Raw genomic sequence first — 12,054 nt, 5'->3', positions numbered from 1 at the left:
AGGTATTTGCATAAATCATGAAATCCAAAGTCCAAACGCACCCAAAAGGCCAAAACCCTAATCTTTTAAAACCCGTTCTCCCCACTCTTCACTCCTCACTCTCTCACTCTCATATCCAAAATGGCAAGGGCTCTTGCCTCACGCCTCTTCGTCATGCGCCTCTTCTCCACCACCGCCGCCGCCGTTCCCAGACCTCCCTCTCTTCTTCCGCGCCGCTCCCTCATTTCTCCTCATACCGCTCGCCCCCTATTCCCGGCGCTCTTTCCCGCCGCCAGATTCGGCGGGATCCGGTGCCGAGTGAACCGCGCCGGCGGAGGTGGAGACTCGGCTTACTCTCCCCTGAACTCTGGGTCGTCGTCGTCGTTCAGCGACCGCCCTCCTACCGAGATGGCGCCTCTGTTCCCGGGATGCGACTACCAGCACTGGCTTATCGTCATGGACAAGCCAGGTGGCGAAGGTGCCACCAAGCAGCAGATGATCGATTGCTATGTCCAAACCCTCGCCAAAGTCCTTGGCAGGTGAACAAAAAAAAAATATTTTTCTTTACTTTTTTTTTATTTGGGGATTTCTGAAGTTCTTTAGAGTCATTTCTGTGTCGGATTTAGTGATATATTGTTGTGACTTTTGTCCAATGAAAATGGGAACTTCTGTTACGCTTTTATTGTTGGGTGTCGGGAGAAGAATGTTTGCCCTTGTGAATTTTTTTTAATTTCTTTTGGAATGACGGTGTCTGTTTCGGTTTCATGACTTGTTTGGTTTATAATGGTAACATTATATGTGATTCACGGACGTTTTATATTTTTGATTTGATTTTCAGCGAAGAGGAAGCGAAGAAGAAGATTTACAACGTCTCGTGTGAGAGGTACTTTGGATTTGGGTGCGAGATTGACGAGGAGACATCTAATAAGCTAGAAGGTTTATAGTTTGTTACTGCAAACATTTGAGTGGCTGAGTTATACTGATTTTTCTTGTAGTGTTACCTTTCGTTATGCTCAATGTTTTCATTTCTATGCTTAGGGGTGACTGGAGTTCTGTTCGTCCTCCCAGATTCGTATGTTGATCCTGAACATAAGGACTATGGTGGTGAGCATCCAATCTAATCCAAACCTCTCTTATTTGATTGTGAAATTGGGTTTCTTCTCATGGAGTAATATAGTGTGATAACTGATGTGTACTTACAACGACTATATATTTTGTTCATTTTTATATTATGCTGCAATGCATATTATACGATTGTGTGCATTTTCATTTGAAAATCTGGCTTTAGCCTTGGTGTTTTCATGTTTCCGATATTAATTTTTCTGAATGATACAAGTCCATTTAAAAAGAAGCTATATTTGCCTTGATACAATATTTAGCTCATTTTGTATTGGACTTAAACCAAATGTCTCTCTTTACTATTCTGTGCTTTTGTATGCTTTGTGGAGATGCAGATCAGTGGAGCTGAAACATATTTCTGAAATCAGATTTTGTGTAGTCTTTATGATATGGTTGAGTGTTTCATAGATGCATAATGCTTTTTTCCCTCTGGAGTTATTGGGTGTTTTCATTTTGCTTTTATTTATTTATTTTTCTTAAATATGCCAGTCCATTTCAAAGAAGCTAGATTGTCTTATAACTTATCTAGCTTATTATATAAATATATATATGGACTTACATCAAATGTCTCTCTTTACTATTCTGCACTTTATATACTCTGGAGATGCAGATCAGTGGAGATGAAACATATTTTTACTATCAGGCTTTGTATAGTCTTTATTATGCCTCTTTATAACTTATCAAAGACTGTTTACCTTATGGAGATGGGTTATGTCTGCACTGAATTATAAAACCAAAAACACTTGTATACTCACATGTGTGATTCTCAGTTTACATGCCTCAAACCATGACTTGATGGTTGCAAATTGATTTTCAAATTCATTTCAGCAAGTTTAGTAAAATCGTGTTTCATGCTATTTTTAGTCTCAAACCATGGTTTGAGCTGATTCTAAATAAGGTTGTATTTCCTCTGCCTTCCTCTCCTTGTGAGTAGACAATTACTCGAATGACCAGGCACACTAATTAATATCTTTCCAAGGACCACTAATCAAAGGCCAAATGTCCTATTAAAGTCCATCTTGGCAAAGTTAATAACTCTATTAATGTCTAGCTTTGAATGCTTTATGGTCTGACATGACAATTTCCCTCCTCCTGTTTTGTTGTTCCATTAAGTTATGCAGTTGTGAAATTGTTGGAGTTGATACTTAATAGTTAAGACTTGGCTCTTCTACTGACTTGTAGTGCTAGCATTCCTTTTCTTCTCCAGACCTGTTCGGAAACTGGTATTCTTACATTTTAAATGCAGTTTGTGTAACACCCCTTTCTTCTACATGTTTCCCTTCATTGGCAGTCCATCTTGGCAAAACTAGTAACTCTCTCCGATTTATGTCTAGTTTTGAATGCTAATGGACTGAGAGAAAACTCACTCTTCCTGTTTTGTTGTTCCGCTACTTTATGGAATTGCATAATCATTGGAGTTGATACACTTAGTAATATAATTGGCTCTTCTCTAGTCCCATAGTGGTATTCCTGTTCTTATTTCAATATGATACTGTTCTGTGTTGTCAATCAGGATTCACTTATGAATGAATCATGCAATTCTCTGTTTCTTATTTCCTGTCTTCTCCAACCCACCTCTCTGATGTGAATCCAACAATCTAACCGGATAGGAGACAATATTTTCCCCTCTCAGCTTTCTCCCTACATTTTTCAACTCATTCTTACAATTGCAATGTTATCTAGCATGTAGATTCCTAACAGAGAGACCACTTACATATTTTTATTGTTTATACTTGAAATGTCTTTACCTAAAGATAATTATAGTATTCTTGTGTGGAGAGACTCATGTAAGCGCATTCCATTAACAAAATGATTATATCAGCAGTCCATCTTGGCAAAGCTAATAGCACTCTGGGCAATGTCTAGCTTTTGAATGCTAATGGACTAACAAAAAATATTGCTCCTTTTCTGTTTTCTAGTTCATGGAATTGCAGAACTGTTGGAGTTTATATACAATAACTTGATCTCTCTCCTATGCCAGTAGTGCTAACATGTTTGAAATTACAAGTAGAGTAATGTTGAATATTGCATGTATTTTATCTTTTTGACTTGAAATATCTTGAATAAAAATGGTTGTGTCTGCAGTCCATCTTGGCAAAGCTAATAGCTCTCTGGGTAATGTCTAGCTTTGAATGCTAATGGACTAACATAAAATATCTCTCCTCCTTCTGTTTTCCTAATTTATGGATTTGCAGAATTATTGGAGTTGATACATATAGAATAACCTGATACGCCCCCCCCCCTCTCTCTCTCTCTCTCTCTCTCTCTCTCTCTCTCTCTCTCTCTCTCTCTCTCTCTCTCTCTCTCTAGGCCAGCAGTGCCAAGTGGGTTAACGTTGAACCCGTGTATTTATAGTTTCTACTTGAAATGTCATGTAAAAGATAGTGCTTGATAGAATTCTTGCTAGAAACTAGGAGGGAGACATGCAAAGAAAAAAACACACCAATAACGTAGATGGAAAGGAAAAGATATCCTCTTAAAACCAAATGAAAAAAGACGAAAACAAAAACCATAGACTTCAATGGAACATAGCTTTCCAATCTCTAATCATGTCTAAGGAGGAAAGTCCTCTGAAAAGTCCATATGCTTTATACACCGCATAGATGCTAAATGCCTAATTCTATCCCTAACAATAACTTTTCCTGAGGATCTATCACTGGAGGTATGTTGATTGTGTTCTAGCCATATACTCCATATAGTGGCATATATTACACATTGCCACAATGACTTTACCTCTTTCTTTCTCCCAAAACTTGAAACCTCATCAAAAGAAACTGATCTAGTGATGTGGGACACACCCAAGATTCTCCAAAAATGTCGAACGCATAATTGCACAAAGAAATGCCATAGGGCAGCGTAAAAGCAATGTGAGACTGTTTGAGTCTCCCCAAACACAACACATTTGGGGAAATGTCCTTATGTGATCTTCTAGGCCAGTAATGCCAAATTTTTTAAAAATGCTAATTAACATAGAATATCCCTCTTCTACATAAAATGTCTCTTAAAGGTAATGATCATCAAATTACTCTTGCTAAATGGCAGCAGCGAGCAGTCCATCTTGGCAAAGCTAATAACACTCTGAGTAATGTCTAGCTTTGAATGCTAATGGACTAACATAAAATTTCTCTCCTGCTGTTCTGCTTCACAAATTTTATGTAGTTGCAGAATTATATTGGAGTTGATAAACAGCAAAACTTGATATCTTGTTTTTGTTTGGTTGCAATTACGGTTGAATGCCATTATAATAATAAAATATTGAATTCTGTATAGTTTCTTAAGTTCATAGTTCCAGTAAGACGTCTTGATCCTTGTATATCTGTGTTTGCACTAATTTCGAATCTTGCAGTGTCCTTGATTTATATGCAAATGTTGTCCCCTTTTTTTTTTAAAAAAAAAAAATCTGTTTGGGATATCTCTGATCAGTGGTACTAAAATCCACATCAAGCCACTGCAACTGTGAAAATTTCTTAACATTTGTTCATCTTATTGATTTCTGCTATCAAGGTTCTCCACTTTCTCATAATAATGATATCCATAGGTTAATTATTGTATTAAAATTGAGTTGGTGCAGGTGAATTATTTGTGAATGGAGAGATAGTTCAGAGGTCACCTGAAAGACAGAGAAGGGTGGAGCCACAACCACAAAGGCATCAGGATAGGCCAAGATACAATGACAGAACAAGGTATGTTCGCCGAAAAGAAAACACGCGCTAAAGAACAAGAGCCAGTTTGTGATGGGTGTATATATAATATCATGCAATTGCTGCATGCACAAATATTAGTGCTGCATTTGGATGCATAATCAGTTTCAAGCCACTGGACAGTGCTTGTAGTTGAACCTTATCACTCTATCTGTTGTAGCTTTCTATCTTATCAGTTGTTATCAACAGAATCTTGAACATTTAATTAGTCTCTAATGCCATGGCTTTCTTTAGGTTTTGTTTGACAGAGAAAAGTATTCCTGGATATTTATTTTTTTGGTGTTATTCTTCTATTTAATTAACCATTAGTATGCTGAATCCGATCCCATGCACGGGAGAAATTTTAGCAAATAAAATAATTTAATTGAGATTGATTAATCATTAAATAACATCGAATCAATCTCAAACTTTTAAATAAGAATAACATCTCTTAAGAAAAGTTTCGTAGATATTTATTGTTCAATAGTTTTTTTAATACTTATTTTCAACTTTTACATCTAACTGAATAAAAATGGTCTATTTTTTTGAGTTTTTCTTACTTTGCTATTATTTAGAATCGCAATGAAAATTTGGTAGTCGAATAATTCAACACTTATGGATAGATTAATTACAGAAAAGCAGCAGATATCGCAAGATCTCGGATCACATCAGCATCAATACCAAGTACTTTTGTTAAAAGATCTAAAAAATATCATGCTTCGTGTTGTTGTAATATACTTAAATGCCACATTTTTTGTACTGTGCATTTTCTGTATTATATGTAGGCCACTGAGAAACCATCCAGACCCCCCCCCCCTTCTTTTCTCAAATAAAAAAAGGAACAAAAAATGTGAGACAGAAATGTTCAAGGGTAAAAGTCCTCTATTCCTTTCCCTCTCTTCTTTTCCCACTTCACCTATGAAACAAGACTTAAAAACGAAGGTAATAAATAGTATACCGTATTAACAAACACGGCAAACATAATATCAACACGGTAAAAAAAAAAAAAAAAAAATTAATGTTGGTATCTTTTAAACCCGCTCGAAGTTATTAAATATCGAGCCTAAAAAGAATGCAACTTTTGTTACTTTGGTGTCGGGTATATCTTTAGACAAATTTATTAGCTACATATATCATTCTTCAAAAAACAAAGCTTTACAAGTAGACCTATAACTTATCACACATCTTCAACGACAACAAAATAAATAAATAAATAAATAAAATGAAATAAAAAATTGTGGTGAAGTTGGCTATCTAAAGGGTTCAATGGGAGAAGTTTCTTCAAGATGAGCAGCAGCCTCAAAGCACTCAGCAGCTTCCAATGCAGATGAGCCCAAATCATGTTTGTAGAGCAGTCCAAGATTGTACCAAGCATTTGGGTTTGTTCTGTCAAGCCTTAGTGCATCACTCAGAAGGCTTCTCACAATTGAAGATGATTGGCCACCAAGCTTTCTCAGAACACATGCTGTTGATATCAAACTTGGCACATGGTTTGGTTCGATGTCTAGTGCTTTCCTAAATGCATTCAATGCTTCTTGCTGCTGATCTCTGGCCTTGAAAAGTAAACCTGTTTTGTAACACCCAACTTGTGAGTTTTGGTGCATCAAGATTTAAGAAAAGGATAATTTTGCTCCCATATTTTATGATGTCACTTTACACATAATTTTTTTGTATTATATGTATACATAAATTTGTAAAAAAAGTGACATTATCAAAATAAAAGTGACAATATCCATTCTTCAAGATTTATTGTATAGACACAAGTCTAATATCTTATCTTTAGACACACTTACATAAAAGTCGGTAGGATCCATGAATAATATAATTAATATATTTTGAATAAAGTAGTGTGAAAAATTTTAATTTAGTGTCTAAACTTATGCCTATATAAGAATATCCGAATATCTTAACAAGATGTTGCTAAAGTCTTAGGAAGTAGAAAGTTTGAAATAAAAACGTGTTAAGAACTTCGGCTCCAATAATAAAATTAAGATTGTGCACATAGAAGATTCAAAATTTTCCCAAGAAAGTAGAATGACGCATAGAGAAACTACTAGTTCCTATGATCTATAATGGCTTAAGGAAAACTTGCACCCTATAATCTACATCAAAATTTTTCAGGAACCAAGATTAAAGATTTTCAAAGATAAAAGACCAGAAAAAAACTAAACCCATATAAAGAACCATAGAACTATAGAATAGAAGGATAGCATGAATTTACCTGTGGAGTGCCATCTAGAAGCAGAATAAGGATTAATAGCCTTAGACTTTGCAAGACAAACTTCAGCATCTCGCCATTGTGATAAAGCTATGTACAAGTTGGCCAAATCATGCCATATTTCCATCTCCAGATTTCTGTTGCGGTTTCTCTTACTCTGTACAACACAGAATAAGAGATGCCATAAAATTTTCTGCATATCTCAAATGCTAGAGTGAAACTGAAGATTCAAAACTATGTTTCAAATAAACGAGGAAAATACTATGAAAAACTGGTTTAAAAAAACAAAACCTGGAAGTGAGCACTAAAAATGATATATAAAAAAAAGAAATATTTACTTACAAAAATACCCATAAAAAAAATAATCTTATACTTTGGTAATGACTGAAACCAAATATGAGAGAATTCCTAATGATTGTTCTTTGTGCCTCTTCTTAAAGATGGGAATTAAGGCCAAGCTTACTTTAAATAATTTGAACAATTAAGGAATAAAAGTAATCTTTCAATGTTGTATACCTTCATAACCTTATTTGCAGTGCCCAAACTTTTGTTTTGGACTTGAAGCACAGCAAGGAGGAAAGTATATGTCTCCACTGCACTCCTTAATCTTCCCTGTGCAATCCGGAGTTTCGCTTTGGTTTTCAACAACTCTCCTTGATCCCATTTCCCACTTTGATCTATGGCAGCATCAATAACCAACTCTGCATCCACAAAATTCTTTTGAGCTGATAAAATCCTTGCAAGTAATACATATGCAGCAACACTAGATCCACCCTCAAGCTTAACCAGTTCCTTTGCATGACAAAAAGCAACGCTCAAGTTCCGCTGCTCGGCGTATTCTAGACAAAGATGAAGGACTATGTAAGGATCACTCTCACTCATCGTTCTCTCGGCCGTTTTCAGAGCCCTCAGTGCTTCGGATTGCATTAAAACTTTCTCTGAATCAGAAGCTATCAACCTTGATTTCGATGAGAGCAGAACACCTAGTAAGCAATATGCAATTGCTACCACTTGCATGCACTTTCCATCCAAATGAGAAATTGCTTTGCAAGAATATTTGATTCCATCCTCAACACAAACCATGTTATCTGCACAAATTTTTGAAGCTAGAAGCAGTTCCTGTTCGCACTCCGAGTTCTCTCTATCATTCAAAGAGTTCCTCAAAAGATCCAAAGCAATCATGTGCTCACCTTCACCAAAGTAACAAAGTGCTAGAATATAATGTCTTTCTTTCCTCTCCATGGTTTCCGGAAGCAATTCCTCAACCTGTTGAGCCAGTGTCTTGAACTCCCCGGAAACAGTTAGAGCAAAAGAAAGATGATCAACTACTGAAGGGTCCCATTCAATGCTTCCTATAACAGAATTTCTCAGCAGAATAAGAAGCAAGAGAACAGCCTCTTCTATATTGTTTCGTGGGACAAAGGAACCGTCCAATTGAGAGCGAAGCGAAGGAGGACTCGCTTCACAGCCGCTATACAGAAGAAACATAGCAAATTCCTTTTGAATTCTTGAAGTTGTTTCAATGTCAAGATTCCATGGATAAAGCAAGGCCCTCCTAAATGATGATATGACATGTTGATGAGAGCCGGCAAGGTTCCATAGCTCTGGAAGTAGTTCTACAGCATTTCTTATAGTCTCTTGTAACTTTCTGTCTAAATCAACGTTCTCTGGCCATCCTTCAGGTAATGCAGATTCAACAGTGTCCAAAATAGTCTTGCATGATCTAGCAGCTTCTGCAAAATTCATAAATTCACAAATGAAATCAGAAGTGCAACTTACTTGGTAGTTCAGGTTGCATTCCAGAAAGTAAAGTGCGAAATTTGAATCAATGATGAGAAATTCAACATAATATGTAACTAGCAATATAATATGAATTTGTTGATTTTCTCATTAACTAAGCATAGATGAATCCAAGAATAAAGAGGCACCTTGAAACCTTCCAAGAATCTGCAATGACTTTGCCTTGAGCAAAACAGCTTCAAGAAGTAGACTAACAGCATGAATGGACATAGGAGGCGCTGCATCACTGAGCGAACGGCGTCTATTCATATTCCGTTCACATCTTCTAGATATAGAAATTTTCATCTTTGGAGCAACAGCAGCAATGTCTATTCCTTCAAATACATGAAGTGCAGCTTCAAAATTACCCTTCTGATATTCAAGCCTTCCTAGTAAAGCTCTAGCTTCCTATGACAAAAGGGTCATTTACTCATTTAGTTCCATCTTATAATGAAGAGACATCTCAATCAATGAAATCAAATGACAAATATTGGGACAAGACCTTTTTCCTCATCAAAAGGGGGAAAAATAATAACATACTGCAACAGCCTTAGATGGAAGCAGAAAGGGATAAAAAAGAAAAAGGAAATAAAAGCAGATAAAGGTTTCTAGTGGTACCCTTTTACAGTCTGCTTTGCAGATATATGTTCCATGCAAATTCTATGGAAGAAATTCATAAAATAGGTGGCTACTTCCATGAAGACGTCTTCATATGAATATGACATTGCAAACTGTTAGATGGTTTGATATGTTTGACTGAACTATTTATTGGTTCGCAATACCATCTTTGCATGAAGATGTCTTCATGGAAATAACCACGGAGCCGAAATACTTGCATGTTCCTATAACACACTCAATATGCACAACCAATAAAATTAAAAAAAAAGGACTAATGAAACCTCATAGTTCAAGTAACCACTTTCACGAAGTGTGGACTCTGCTTCTTCAATGTTGCTATTATCCAACTTTGGATCAAATTCAGCAGCACCAGGCCTAGATGAATAGCCACTCGCTGTAGCTGAATAGTCCCTTGTTGCAAGTGACTCTGATGAATAACCACCAATCTCATCAACAGCAACCTGTTCCCCAGAACGCATGCAATTGATCATCTTCTCCAATCTCTCCTCAATCCCAAGGAACTTTCTCTTCTTACTTACAATCCAATTCCTAATAACTCTCATTCTTCCACAACATTGAACTTGATGACTTGGCCCTTTCCTGAAGCATAAATAACCATAGAACACAATCAAGAATCAACACACTTCAAAAGTGTATCTCTGTTTATACCTTATATATATAACCTATGCTTTTGTGTGTCCCTGACATATATACATACATCAAACATTCATGTAAAAAACTGAAAACGACATAACAAGAAAACATGTGCATTTCTGTTTCTGAGTCCAACGATATATCAGCTTTTACCATCACTTTTCGTGCACTTGCCTTGGAGTACATGACAAGGTTTCAGCTTTAAGAATCATAGTTTTTCTTTTTCAACAACTGAGAATTCCTCACACTTTACATGAAGTGACCCCATCCAAAAATTCACTCTTTCACATTACAAATCAACAAAACAAACCAAGAAGCAGAGAATTTATAAGCTTTTAATATACACAACCATATATATAAACTATGAAGTGAATATTGCAATGAAAAATGGTGAAAAAGAAAAAAAGAGTATGATTTACTAACCTAGAGTTGAAGGGAAGAAAACCTTGTTTGTCAGAAACATAGACAGATAGAAAGATTGTAGAACATGAAAAAGAACAACTTGAAGGTAAATGAAAAAAGAAGGGGTAAAAATAGAAAAAGTAGCTTTTCAATAATAGAAAAGGCATAAAATGGAGCCCCCCACCAAGACAAAGAAACAAGTGAGTGCGCTAAAATGGTAATTATCAATTTGGCATGAGAAGAAAAGAAAATTAAAATGTGTCCCCTTTCATGATTTTCACTTGTCAAGCAAGAATCCAAAGCTGCAAGAGAGTACTTTCCACAATGTTTTGTCTGTTTTTTGGTCAAGTTTCAATGTTTGCATCAGTTGTCTGATTGTTCACTTCAATTCAAACACTAGTTCAGTAATATTCATTACGTGACAGTGCATTGAATTATTAATTATTATTTCATGACATGGGTCACCATATTATATATGTTACTATATAAAAAATTGAAAACTCACATACCCCTTGTGAATTTCTTTCTTATTTTGTTTTGTTTGTCCTTTCTTTAATAATTTTTTTTCTCTTGTTTTTCCTTTCACTGTGATTTCTCACATTCCATGTGAATTATTTATTAAGGAGTTGTTTGACAGACATTTCTCTAGAAAAATTAACTCTGAATATTCCACTGAAAGGCACGATTTGCTTCGTTTAAGTAATCATATGACACTTAAATGATTTTTAGGGCTGGCAGTTTTTAATAATTTTGACTAGTATTTAGGGATAATATCAAATTATTTTTAATAAATAAATTTTATTATTTGATATGTATAAATTTTAATAAATATAAATATAAATTATATATTTATATTTATAAACTCTTATAAATGTCTGACTAAAAAAAATTATAAATATAAGTATAAATTATTACTAATCAAATATTGATCCAAATTAATAATATTTATTAATTATCTAGAATTATTGATTAACTATATATATCCCAGGTGTATATTCTCATTACATATATATTTCCTTTCGCCTCTCGAAAGGAAGAAACACAATGAGAATAAGGATGGAAAAGAATTTGTAAATTTCAACTTTTTTTAATTGATTTTTACCATTATATTGATAAAATATTTGTGTGGATCTTATAATTAGTAGATCCCATATTTAGTCCAAACCTTATTGATGAATATAAAAAAAATGTTAAGAAACCAGCTACTTTTATCAAATATTAATTAAAAATAATAACTTTTGTTAGTCACTACTTCTCGTGACAACCAAATTAGCCACATGAACATGAAGAAGCAGATCATCTTTGTCTATTTCCTCTTCACTTTTAAGTTTTAAGAACAAAAAAGAATTTTATAACATAAAGATTAGAATGCAACTGAAAAGGACAATTCACAAGATCTGTTAGCTGGTTACGCAAATAATAAATGTTTTCTTCCTTATTATTATTGTTGAAAGGATAAAATATTGTGCCGTGAAGAATAAAACGATACACAAACTTTTCAAAGCGCGTACTCATTCAATTTTTGCCAAGTAAATCCTACGTACTACTTATTAGAAAATGATCTTTCATACCCATATATTCGACAGTGACGAGCCGTTTTTCTGT

The 12,054-nt window shown here is 35.0% G+C and overlaps 1 protein-coding gene and 1 pseudogene across 1 annotated transcript; one reads left to right on the top strand and one right to left on the bottom strand.

Moving 5' to 3' along the window:
* LOC112776842 (multiple organellar RNA editing factor 5, chloroplastic/mitochondrial-like) lies at nt 1-5,053 on the top strand (annotated as a pseudogene).
* Nucleotides 5,054-5,807: 754 nt separating this feature from the next.
* Nucleotides 5,808-10,671, bottom strand: LOC112776841 (protein NPGR2). The gene is made up of 6 exons (XM_025821105.3): nt 10,471-10,671; nt 9,675-9,993; nt 8,925-9,183; nt 7,513-8,729; nt 7,000-7,153; nt 5,808-6,345 (listed from the first exon to the last, which is right to left on the bottom strand). Exons 1-6 carry the CDS (start codon nt 10,614-10,616, stop codon nt 6,029-6,031), a joined length of 2,412 nt encoding a protein of 803 aa, XP_025676890.1. The 5' UTR covers nt 10,617-10,671; the 3' UTR covers nt 5,808-6,028.
* Between the last annotated feature and the right edge of the window lie 1,383 nt (nt 10,672-12,054).

Source organism: Arachis hypogaea, chromosome 19 (assembly GCF_003086295.3).
Source record: "Arachis hypogaea cultivar Tifrunner chromosome 19, arahy.Tifrunner.gnm2.J5K5, whole genome shotgun sequence".
Lineage (NCBI taxonomy): Eukaryota > Viridiplantae > Streptophyta > Magnoliopsida > Fabales > Fabaceae > Arachis > Arachis hypogaea.
This window is presented reverse-complemented; position numbering and strand designations above follow the sequence as displayed.

Coding starts and splice junctions, on each gene's coding strand:
- LOC112776841 (XM_025821105.3), bottom strand. CDS start 10,616: ATGCCTTTTCTATTATTGAAAAGCTACTTTTTCTATTTTTACCCCTTC. Junction 9,184..9,674: donor GTGGTTACTTGAACTATGAG/GTTTCATTAGTC, acceptor CTTTTGTCATAG/GAAGCTAGAGCTTTACTAGG. Junction 7,154..7,512: donor CTGCAAATAAGGTTATGAAG/GTATACAACATT, acceptor TGTGTTGTACAG/AGTAAGAGAAACCGCAACAG.